At 39.6% G+C, this 12,361-nt stretch overlaps 1 protein-coding gene across 1 annotated transcript; it reads right to left on the bottom strand.

The window, feature by feature from the left end:
* Positions 1–3,537: 3,537 nt before the first annotated feature.
* spink4 (serine peptidase inhibitor, Kazal type 4) lies at positions 3,538–5,273 on the bottom strand. Its single transcript, XM_017720811.2, has 4 exons — positions 5,150–5,273; positions 5,035–5,066; positions 4,242–4,354; positions 3,538–3,628 (listed from the first exon to the last, which is right to left on the bottom strand). Exons 1-4 carry the CDS (start codon positions 5,190–5,192, stop codon positions 3,583–3,585), a joined length of 234 nt encoding a protein of 77 aa, XP_017576300.1. The 5' UTR covers positions 5,193–5,273; the 3' UTR covers positions 3,538–3,582.
* Positions 5,274–12,361: the final 7,088 nt, after the last annotated feature.

Genomic DNA, 12,361 nt, shown 5'->3' on the forward strand with positions numbered 1-12,361 from the left:
TAATCTCCAGTAAATTTGATTATGTGGTTTCTAACACACTGTTATCTATAAACAAACTAAAGTGGATAAAATTCAAACCTCGTAGCTCCAGTGCAAAATGAAGGAAGCAAACATCAGCTTGGCATGAGGGTTTTTCACCAAGAAACTATTGCTTTGAAATATCTATAGACTATTACAGGCCTTTTATTGTGTATATGTTAAAGCAGTATTCACACTTGACACTGTGTTACCAAGCATCACTTTAAACTATATATCTGATCTGGCAACTGCTGTTAAACTGTAAGGCACTTTATATACATATGTATCGTTATTGTCATAACAAAACCTCATATCTGTAAAATGGTAACTTTACAGGAGAAGGAAAAAACCTGCTTTACTTTTAATGTAAGTCAATGGAACCAGACGTTCTCCCAAGACTTTTTTGGTCATTTCTTTTGACCCATTCATCATGAAATTTATACACAATGTAAAGGACAACGGACGCCTTCAAAATATGTCAAAAAAGAAAAAGATGAGACGTTTTGTCCTGACAGCAGCGATATGAGTAAATCGCTGTTATCGGAAGAAAACCTGATGTTTCTCAGTTTTTTGATATACTTTGGAAACACATGCTACCCTTCACATGGTGTGTAAATTTCATGATGAAAGGACAAAAGGAAACAGCCCAAAGTGGCTTGGGAAAACGTCTGGTTCCATTGACTTCCATTAAAAGTAGGTTTTTTCCTTCTCCTGTAAAGTTTTTGGAGATAGGAGGTTTTGTTCTGACAGCAGCGAAATGCTTTTCACTATGCACTGTAAGATTCTGTGGAATGGCTTTTCATACACTGTGTGTCTTACAGGGAAAGGAGCACTGAAGTGATTCAGGGAAATAATAATGAGAGAAATGGTTCACGTCTTTGTGTTCTGAATCTGAATGACATCGGGATGTTGGGGTACGTTTTGTGGAACGTTGGAATCAGAAACTTTTTATTGGCGTTGTAGGTTTGATTTTTCTTGCCAATCTACTGCTTTAATCCAGTATAACCCTGCTGTCCTGGACAGATGTATTTCACTCTGACCGATAAAGGCCGAAACAGGGAATACACCACCCGAAGGTGACGGCACAGCTCATTTGTTTGTTTTGCTTGTCTATTATAATGTGACCTCAATGACCAGCCTGAGCCAGGGTAAGAAAAAAATGCGGCTCGCAATCCAGAGATATCCGGAATTTACACAGCCAATGGTGGGAAGATTGGAGACCAAAGACGAGTGCTCCCTATGCTGTGTGTATGTATGTTTCATCCGTGTCTTTTCCTGTTTGAAAACAGCATTTTTTCTGTTCTTTTCTGATGGAGGGAAAAAAACCCATTTATATCCCCACATCTTTCCTATGACCTTGTATACTAGCATTAGTCATTATGACTGCTGGAATTCACTCTGAGGCCTTTTCTCACGCTGGCTGCAGACATTTCAGACCGGCACAACTTCAAATGGCATAGCCAGCTAATCACCAAGCCACAAGTTACCTTACAGCATGCACAAGCCTACTGCGTAGCTAGTTACATGAAACCTCCATCCATCCATTTTCTAAGCCGCTTCTCCCTCAGTGTCGCGGGGGGTGGGTGGGGGGGTGCCGGAGCCTATCCCAGCGGTCATCGGGCGGAAGGCTGGATACACCCTGGACAGGTCGAGAACATGCAAACATGCAAACTCCACACAGCGAGGACCCTGGTCACCCGGCTGGGGAATCAAACCCAGGCCCTCCTCGCTGATCAGCATTACACATTAGCAGGGCTAAGAATCAGGTTATGTTGAGTGGTGTTTAAGACTAATGTAGTTTATGCAGGGATTCAGGTTGATTTTGGAAGGTGGTGGAACTTCTCCTAAGTTTGCTAAAGTTAACTTGTAGCTATTGTAGCAAGCAAGGGTACAGAAATTAACTTAGCTAGCTCGCTACCAAGCCACAAGTTAGCATATCGCTGTTGTATCTCCATTTTTCAGTTTTTAAAGTAACACGAAAACTGTTGCCCTTTACATTGTGTGTACAGTTCATGACGAATGGACCCAAAGAAATGTTTTCCTTCTCCTGGAGATACAAGGATTTGTTGCAGCGATATGTACCTTCTGAGCCAGCCAGCTAGCCAGATAAGCCTGCTTTCACATAACCTAATTCTTTTTGAACATTGGAAAGGCTGCGTTTCTTTCTGAGTGGTGGTAATTGCTAATGTAGTTTATGTAGGGATTCAGATTGATTTTGGAAGGGGGTGGAAGTTTGCTAAAACTAGCGTGCAGCTATTTTAGCAAACAAGGGTACAGAAACAGCAAGCTAGCTACCAATCCACAAGCTATCATATGTACATTCTGAACCAGCCAGCTAGCCAGATAAGCCTGATTTCACATAATCTATGATTTTCTTTCAGAGTAGCTCACATAGCTACTGTAGCCAGCTATGGGTTTGGCCTAGCTAGCTAGTTTTTCACTTAACTAACCTTAGCTGTTAGGGCAAGAAAGGGTAGATTAATGGACTTAGTTAGCTACCAAGCCACAAGTTAGCTTATGTACATTCTGAACCAGCTAACTACTCCGGTTAGGGCTGTTTTTACATAGTGCTGCTGTAAGAACAAAACCTTGTATCTCCATTTTTGTCGTTTTTCAGTTTTTGACCTGCTTTGAAAAGGCCTATTGCTCTTTACATTGTGTGTCAGTTTCATGATGAATGGGGCAAAAGAAACAGCCCAAAATGACTTGAAAAGATGTCTGGTTCCATTGACTTACATTAAAAGTAAAGTAGGATTTTTTCCTTCTCCTGTAAAGTTACACTTTTGGAGATATGAGGTTTTGTTCCAACAGCAGCGATAATCAAATTCTCTGTGAACATTAGAGGGCAGTTTTTTTTAGCAGTGTTTAATGTAATTTTTGCAGGGATTCAAGTTGATTTTGGAAGGTGGTGGAACTTTTCCTAAGTTTGCTAAGGCTAGCTTGTAACTATTATAGCAAGCAAGGGTACAGAAAATGACTTAGCTTGCTACCAAGCCACAAGTTAGCATATGTACATTCTGAACAAGCCAGCTAGGTGCTTAAGCCTGTTTCCACATATGAGTTTCTTTCTAAATGGTGGTAATGGCTAATGTAGTTTATGCAAGGGATTCAAGTTGATTTTCTAAGGTGGTGAAACTTTTCCTAAGTCTGCTAAAGTTAGCTCACATAGCTACTGAAGCCAGCTAGGGGTTACCAAACTTGGGGTAGGTAATCTCAACTTGACAATGACCTCAGATAAACTAGATTATCAGCACTTGATGATTAGCACTTCATCAGCGCCTTCATTTTTTCCTGTTAGTCCTGTTCTCAGAAGTAGCTAAAGTGAATGTTTCAGTTCAGTTTCACTACCAATAGAGGCAGAAGAACTCTTTCGTAAACAGACAGGCGCCATTTTTTTCCCCTTCCAGGTTACCTAGAAGGCAATAAAACATCTTACCAGCTCTTTCCAGTCCAGTTTATATGCTGAATTTATGGTTTTGTGAGGAACAATGCCAAATCAATTAACGAATAAAGACCATGTCAAATGCTTTAATGGTTTATTTGAGACACATGAAGCCTGGTGAATCAGCAGTTGCCATCACTCTGGACTAAAATGTCCGTTTTGGTTTTTCTAGAAAAAAAGCAGAGAAAAAAGAGAGTTTAAACTGCAGACTATTATGCTGTAGACTTTGAAGTTGTGCAATATACCCACATAAGTCCAGGTCTACGCTATTTTTTCTCTATGGAAAAAAACCAATGGTATTTTTGAAGGTCATCACTATTGTGGCCTAAAATTGCCAAAACCTGCAACTGGCCACATTTAACAAAGCTAGCTTGTTTGTCTGGGGTATTTTGGTGTGGTCAGTCTTAAAATATTAGTTTGACGCATAGTAGCATTAGCTTGCATGTAGCAATATTGAAATGTTGCGTTTTTAATGATCTTGTAATTTAGAGGATCCAAAAACGCTACTCATTTTGCCCATAGGGAAGGTGGCTTAGACCCAGAGTTCCTTATATGGGTGAAACACAAACTACAAAATGATGTAAAGGTCTGTTCATGCTATTGCCAGTCATGCTATTGATCCACAATACAAATTCCCATGTCAAAGGTCACCAAAGTTGAACTAAAAGTGAAGTTTTGCAGGCAACATTTTATTGCTGTTGGAAGTTTGCAGTGTGAAATCCTCGACTGCTACACTTTCCATTGAAATGAATGTAATATAGCATGATGTGAAGTCACTCACAGTCTCTGCGCACACAGCGCACACTCATTGGCGTATGTGTTTCCATCTGAACCGCACACAGGAGCCAGGTTCAAGGGACACGCCAGAATTTCAGCCAAATCGCTGCACGAAGGCTGCAGAACACAGTTACTGTCAGAATGGTTCACAGTGGTGGTGATAGGAACCAGACGTCCACCTCTAATATCTCTCTCACAGAAAGCTCTAATATGAAAATGGTTATGAACACACAGCCCAATGATTGAGACGTTTTACGATAGATTTGAGAATATTTTGGCCTTCAAATTCATTTGTGGTGGAGGGATACATGCAGGGTGTTGTGAGGCAAAATAGTCCCCAAAGAAACTCTTTTTTTTTGAGATTTTACATTATTTTACCCTCAGCATTGCATATAAAACTCAGAAGACACATGTAAGTTCACTGGTGGTTCTGGATAGTAAAATGTCTATATTTGTGTTGTAGACATGGCAACCCCTGGTTCCCATCACCACCACAATAAATAAGTCTCTACAATCAACCATTTCACACCAAACCAGTCTGAATGACTCTGTTTCCATCTCAAACACTGACACCAACATTTTTCCTTTGTAAATTGTACATCTGTATATTTGGTCTTTTCCTGTTCACAATGCATAGTTGACTCTGTCGGAATGCACATGTAATCTGACTCATGTACTGTACATGTAGAGGCAGTTGAAGCTGTTTCTAAACCTGAATAAACCAGCCTGCAGTCAAGCACAGGGAAAGCTGGACCTAGGCAAAAAACAGCATACGAAAGGAGGCCTTGATCACTCACCTTTCTGCCAGAAGGCCCCGAACCCTCCGACCCTAAAGGCATTTAAAGGCTTCTTATTACTACACGTATGATATATTTTTGACCCTATTAAATGAGTACATATGAAATATACTACCTGCAACGAGGAGGATCAACACACAGAACACGAACGTGGACATTGTGAGGCAATGTCTGTTACGCAGTACTCACACGGAGATTTATAGCTAATCGCGCTGAGAACTCCCACACCTGAGCAAACAGCAGGAGCCTCTCCACCCGCGCTGATAAGAAGGTTTATCGCAGTGTGGTCATGAAGCACCAGCACTCAGACACAAAGGGGGATATTTCATATTTTCATTTTTCCCTAAAAACAGGCAGAATTTGTAGGTGGTTTGAGCATTTTCTGTGTGTGAAATACCCCATAGTATACAGGGGTCCCATGTTGGCTGCTAACTCCTAACTCACATACCTTAGCCATGGTAATGCTAGCTTCAATAGCGTAGATAAACGTACCTAGACGCCGCATTGGGTCCAGACAGGCACGTTAACGGTGCCGCCACTTTAAGGCGGTTAACATTGCTGCTGGACTGCATTCAGTACCATTACAGAGTGTCCATTTTAGAAAGTTACTGTCCAAAATGACACTATTTCAAGAATACTGCTCTCATAAAGCAGGATAGGATTATATATTCATGGTTTTACTCATGTTTGTGTGATGGTTCTGTGTAGATATGTGATTGTTTGTCCACTGGTTTTATATTAAGCTTTGAATAGTTTTATATTAAGTTTTATATTAAGCATTTAATAGTCTATTCAGGAGATCTTAACTTTGTGTAGTGGGTATTTTTTTCCAATTCCACCTTAAATGGTGCATCAGCCAGCTTCTTGTTTTTTTTCCCCGTTCCACCTTATATGTTGCCGCTTCAGGTACCAGAAAGTGACTGCTGCACCAGTGAAACAGGAAAATTCGAACAAGAAGCTGGCGAATAGAAAGCCAACTTTAGCTTCGTCCTTCTGTGTATAAAGATTAGAAACACTGATGGATTTGCTGACTGTGGTTTTATCTGAGCGCTAAACTCACATCAGGTGCAGACTGAATACTTTCCTGCTGGTCTGGACGGATAATTAGCTTCATCAGTTAATAAAGAAATAAAAGCTACAGAGAGCAACCCATGCAGCCTACAGTAATTCGTGTCTGAGAATTATAGCAAAATAAATGACATGAAAATCTAAGCATCTAAACAAGTTGAGGTTTTAACTGAACATCTATTTTTACCTTAAGGACAGCAAAAACGTCATAATAAGTTTATGCACAGTGTGGCGGTGGAGAGATGGCGCTGCCATGACCACTCCCCACTAACAAGCTCTCACTGGTGAGTAGAGAGAGGACGCTGGTCTCCAGGCCAAGGCTACGCCAGAGAGAGCTAGAAGAGAAGGGACTCCTGAAAAGCCGACGCTGAGTGAGCTGTCGTGGATTTAAGTTTCAGTTTTATTATGTAAATAAAGCACATTCGGTTAGGCTTCTCGGTGAGGTTATTTCGGTTGCTAAGGTGTTGCAATGGCATCTCAAGTGGTTGCTAAGATGTTACGCTGGAATCCCAAGTGGTTGTTAAAGTGTTGCTATTTATATGTCATTGCTGTCCAATGAAAAACATATATCTCCATATTTTTTATTTTTCTGCACCATTTGAGCTCAGCAACTGTCCTTGACATTGCATGAAGATTTCATGATGATTAGACCATTAGAAATGCTTCAAAATCAGGGATGGACGTAATGAATTACAATTTCTCTCTTTACTGTAACAAAGTTTATTTTTTTGTGGGTTTATACTTTTTTGAGTATTTTGAAACAACTGTAGATTTACTTTTACTTAAGTATTTTTATTGTAAAAAAAATCTAGTTTTTTTTTTTATTAAAAAAGTTTGCATTTTCATTTTAATATCATCAGATTTGCAGCCGATCGCTACAATAAAGAAATAAGAAAGTAAAAATTGCATTTTAGATTTGACACATATTCTGCATTTCATGAAGAAAAGCCAAAGCCAAAGTGAAGTTTGCGTTTTCATTTGTCTGTTAGCGTTTTCATTTTAGATTTGGCCGTGAAATCCCAGAATAACAACTAAAATGAAATGACAAATTGGTGTTTTCAATTTATTTTTATTTTTGGCAATATTGTGGCAGTACCTCTTTAAGTTATATGGGCTACCAGGGTTTTTTCATTCTATGGAAACAAGGTAGGAAAATTTTCATTTATTCATTACTTTATACTAAGTAACTTGGAGTAAAAGTACATTTTAAATAAGTTACTTTTTACTTTTTTGAGTGGATTTTTACACAAGTAATTTTAATTGTACTTGAGTACAATTTCACCATAGTAACAGTACTTTTACTTAAGTACAATAACAGTACTCTTTTTACACCTCTGTTCAAAACTGCTTAGAATAACAACTTATTTCATTATTTCAACTTACATTGAAAGTGAAGAATGTTTTTTACCCCCACTTTTTACTGTAAAGTTATTCTTTTGGAGATGTTTGTTTTGTATACTGTACCTATTCTTTGCCATGTGATAAGACATTATGATGTCACAATCCACTGTCTCAGTTCTAGAATGGGAATGCTTTGTGATGTCATAATGAAGACCCCTCATTCTATCCCCGAGGAATGCTCTGTGACATCACCACAGGGTTTTCTGAACTCTGGCCTGCAGTTCTGGCAGCAGCTGGCAGAGGTCGCCAAATTCACTTCAACTCAAAGCCAAACTCAAGTTTTTGTGTGCGAGGCTTATAACGTGACATAGTACATCTGTACCCTCCTCAGTCCCGAGACTGCACTTTAAAAACAGTGTTTTGTTATGAACCAGTTTTTGCTGCACGCTAGATAACATAAAACACAAATTATTATTTTGTTTACTGTGAAACATTAATACTTCAGTGCCTATAATAATGAGGCGGATGAAATGGAGTTTTTGAAAAATTAGCACATTCATTATCACCAACATAAGACAGAGAGCAGGCAATAAACTGTTCCTGTGTTTACTGTATGTACAGCTCTCCTTCCTCAAAACAGGTGCCATTAGTTTCTGCAGTGTTTGAAAAAAGTGTGCTTCCAAAGCTTAAAGCTAATAATGTGTGTTCTTGTTACAATGATACATGAGAAAATATTATTTTTAAAGACTAATGTTACTATTGTTAATAATTTTTTAGTCCATGGCGATTTTCATTTAGTTCAACATCACATTTGCATCTAAAATATCCCCAAATAAATGTTATCTTTTTCTCAAACATTTAAACATTTAAAACATTAAATTGATGTTGGGTGAGAGGGCCTGACTCACAGTCTCTGTTCTAGCTCATCCCAAAGGTGTGTAATGGTGTTCCCCAAACTGTTCTCATAAAGTTGAAAGCATGTAATTGTCCAGAATGTCTTGATATGTTGAAGAATTAAGTTTTCCCTTCACTGGAACTAAGGGTTCTAGGCCACCCCCTGAAAAACAACCCCATATCATTATTCCTCCTCCACCAAACTTTACAGCTGGTACAGTGCAGCAGTCAGGCAGGTAACATTCTCCTGGCATTTGCCACCAAAACCAGACTCGTCCATCAGACTGACAGATAGAGAAGCGTGAATTGTCACTCCACAGAATATGTTTCCGCTGCTGCAGAGTCCAGTTGTGGTGTGCTTAGCACAAACCACAAAGCTACATAACACTGACATAACGGTAAACATTTGCTTAGGTTGTCTATATAACACATTTATAACATCTTACATAAGTACTTCATAACATGTTCATTAATGTTTAAATCAACATTCATAAAGCATGATATTAGCTTTTTGCTGAACCATCGCTTTAAGTCTCTGCTGTGACTTGTTGATCTCAGAGATAAAACGGCAGAAAGTCGCCTAAGGCTGCAAGGTTGTGAGGAAGCATGCAAATGTGTTGTCATAATGGTGACCTTTGACCCACTGACCTGCAGGACAGATTGAAGAGAGAGACTTTATTAGAAGCACCAACCTTGTATGTCCACACACTGGCCACTTTATTAGAAACACCCACCTAGGCTTTCCATTCACTGGCCACTTTAATAGAAACACCTGCCTTGTGCTTTCACTCACTGGCCACTTTATTAGAAACACCTACCTTGTACTTCTACTAACTGTCCACTTTATTAGAAACACCTGCCTTGTACTTCCACTCACTGGCCACTTTATTAGAAACACCTACCTTGTACTTCTACTAACTGTCCACTTTATTAGAAACATCTACCTTGTACTTCTACTAACTGGCCACTTTATTAGAAACACTTGCCTTATATGTCCACTACATGGCCACTTTTTTAACCTACCTTGTGCTTCCAGTCACTGTCCACTTTATGAAACAGAACCACACAGCATTATGATCTCTCTCTTTCAGACAGAAGTAACTAATTATCTTAGCTATATTAATGCCATTCTTAAATAAATGCTTCATTTTTTAAACACTTTATTTTGTCTTCTAAAGCTTCACCCAAGGCTCAGTGTATGACCTCATCATACCTGTAGACTCAAATAATGAGTGTGGTCATTAATCTGGTCATTTTCAATAGCCTAATGAGTGCAAGGCTGTGACATCACAGGTTAATTTCTCCACTGCTGACTCCTGAATAATTACGACAGGACTTTTTACGACTACAACACATAATAAACTGGGAATTAGTCTGAGAGGCGTAGCAGTTTAGCATCACTACACTGCACTGGCTTAAAGTTCTGAATGGGAACAGAGTATTTAAACTGATAGCTTGGTCAAAAACAGTACTTATGCAGTCCTTCAGCCCCCTTCAAGACATGTTTGGTGTCTGAAATATCTTTGCTTTAGTTTGAGGAACTGGAGCTATGAGGCCAATGTTGCTAACAAATACTGTAAGTTTGTACCTCACTGATTAGCATCGGGGCTAATGTTGCTAACAAATACTGTAAGTTTGTACCTCACTGATTAGCATTGGGGATAATACAGCTAACAATTGCTGTAAGTTTGTACCTCACTTATTAGCAGCGGGGCTAATGTAGCTAACAAATACTGTAACTTTGTACCTCACTGATTAGCATCGGGGCTAATGTTGCTAACAAATACTGTAACTTTGTACCTCACTGATTAGCATCGGGGCTAATGTTGCTAACAAACACTGTAACTTTGTACCTCACTGATTAGCATCGGGGCTAATACAGCTAACAATTGCTGTAAGTTTGTACCGCACTGATTAGCATCGGGGCTAATGTAGCTAACAAATACTGTAAGTTTATGCCTCACTGATTACCATCGGGTTGTTCAGTGATCTCTAATATACTCGTTTATGTGGTTTCTGACAGTGTTTGACACACGGTTATATATAAACAAGACCTAAAGAACATTAGCATGGCTAAAAACAGTAGCAGCCCCTCTAAAGCCTGTACTTATATGTACTTTTTTTGATGCTAACTTGTAGCTATGAGCTTTACTTGCTTGTTAGTTGCACTAGCCTTGTAGCTCTAGTGTTAAAACTGAGGAAGCAAACTTCAGACACCAAACGTGACTTTACTAATCGGCCGCATTTGGAGTAGATTTGATTTTTGGCCAAACCAAGATGCATTTGGCCTGTTGGACCTATTTGACTTGGAAACTCCGGCCAGTGTCAGGGGTACCACAGGTGTCTAATCCTTAAAGGGGAATTCCACTGATTTTTTTTCTATTTCCATGTTTTGGAGTGAAATGTTCCATTCTAAAGAAACTAGAACCAGACCTCCACCTCTAAAGGCTCCCTCACAGAAAGGTATTACATGAAATGGTTATGAATTCACTGCCTGATGTCTGAAATATAGGTTTATGATCATTTTAAAACTCCATTCATGGTGCAGGAGTATATGCAGGGCGCTGTGAGGCCAAATACTCCACAAAGAAAACCATCATCACCATTTCATATAAAATCTAATAAGATTCGTGTGGGTTCACTGGTGGCTTTGGATAGCAAATAAAATGGCTATATTTGTGTTGCCGACATGGAGACCCCTGGTTCCTATCAGCCCCACTGTAAAGAAAGTCTCACTATAGTAAACCATGAAAAATTGGTGCAATTCCCCTTTAAGAATTCCTTGAAATGACATTGCCTGATACTTCACTTAGATGATGTTATCAGTATGACCTGATCAGTATGGAATAGAAGGCCTGAATAAGTTTGATCAACCGACAGCCACGTTCAGCCACAGTCAATGTGCTTGATTTGTTCGACTTTAAGTGACTCAGAAATTCCCTCCTTTCTTAGGCGTGACGCAAACTTCCCCTCTTCACATGAGCATAAGCCATTTCATTGATGGATTTTGAAAGTGCACAGTGATTAAAGGTCAGTACACCAGCCTGATGACCTCACACTGCGGTCATAAACCACTCAGGTGCCAACCTGGCATACCCAGGCTGTCATTCATCAGCAGCCAACACGGGCCTATCTGGGGCTAGGGTTGCCAACATGTAACAGCAAACCAGCATTTATTTATTGATTTGCTTTACTGCTAACACATACATAGTTCTAAATCTAATTAAGACCATAAAAAGTATGGGTGTAAAAACTTCAATACATCATTGACATTACACAGCTGACTGTAACAACGCTGAACATAACACCACTGATTGTAACAAAGCTTACAGTAACAGCGCTAACCATAAGACCACTGATCATAATTCCACTGAGTGTACCACTGCATAGAGTAACACCATTGACATTACACAGCTGACTGTAATAACGCTGAACATAACACCACTGATCGTAACAAAGCTTGCAGTAACAGTAATAACCATATCACCACTGACTGTAACACCACTGATTATAACTCCACTGACCATAACACCCCTGACCATAACACCCCTGACCATAACACTACTGATTAAAACATCACTACCTATAATACCACTGACCATAACACTACTGATTTAAAAAAAACAACTGTAAACTGTGATTGTAACACCAGTCACTGTAACACAGCTTACTGTAACACCGCTCACCATAACACAGCTTACTGTACCACTGACTGTAACACCACTGACTGTACCACCACTGACTGTTACACTGCTCACCATAACACAGCTTACTGTAGCACCACTAACTGTACCACCACTGACTGTAACACCACTGTTACACCGCTCACCATAACACAGCATACTGTAGCACCACTAACTGTACCACCACTGACTGTAACACCACTGTTACACCGCTCACCATAACACAGCATACTGTAGCACCACTAACTGTACCACCACTGACTGTAACACCACTGTTACACTGCTCACCATAACACAGCTTACTGTAACACCACTAACTGTACCACCACTGACTGTAACAC

The sequence above is a fragment of the Pygocentrus nattereri genome, chromosome 22 (assembly GCF_015220715.1).
Source record: "Pygocentrus nattereri isolate fPygNat1 chromosome 22, fPygNat1.pri, whole genome shotgun sequence".
NCBI classification, from domain to species: Eukaryota; Metazoa; Chordata; class Actinopteri; order Characiformes; family Serrasalmidae; genus Pygocentrus; species Pygocentrus nattereri.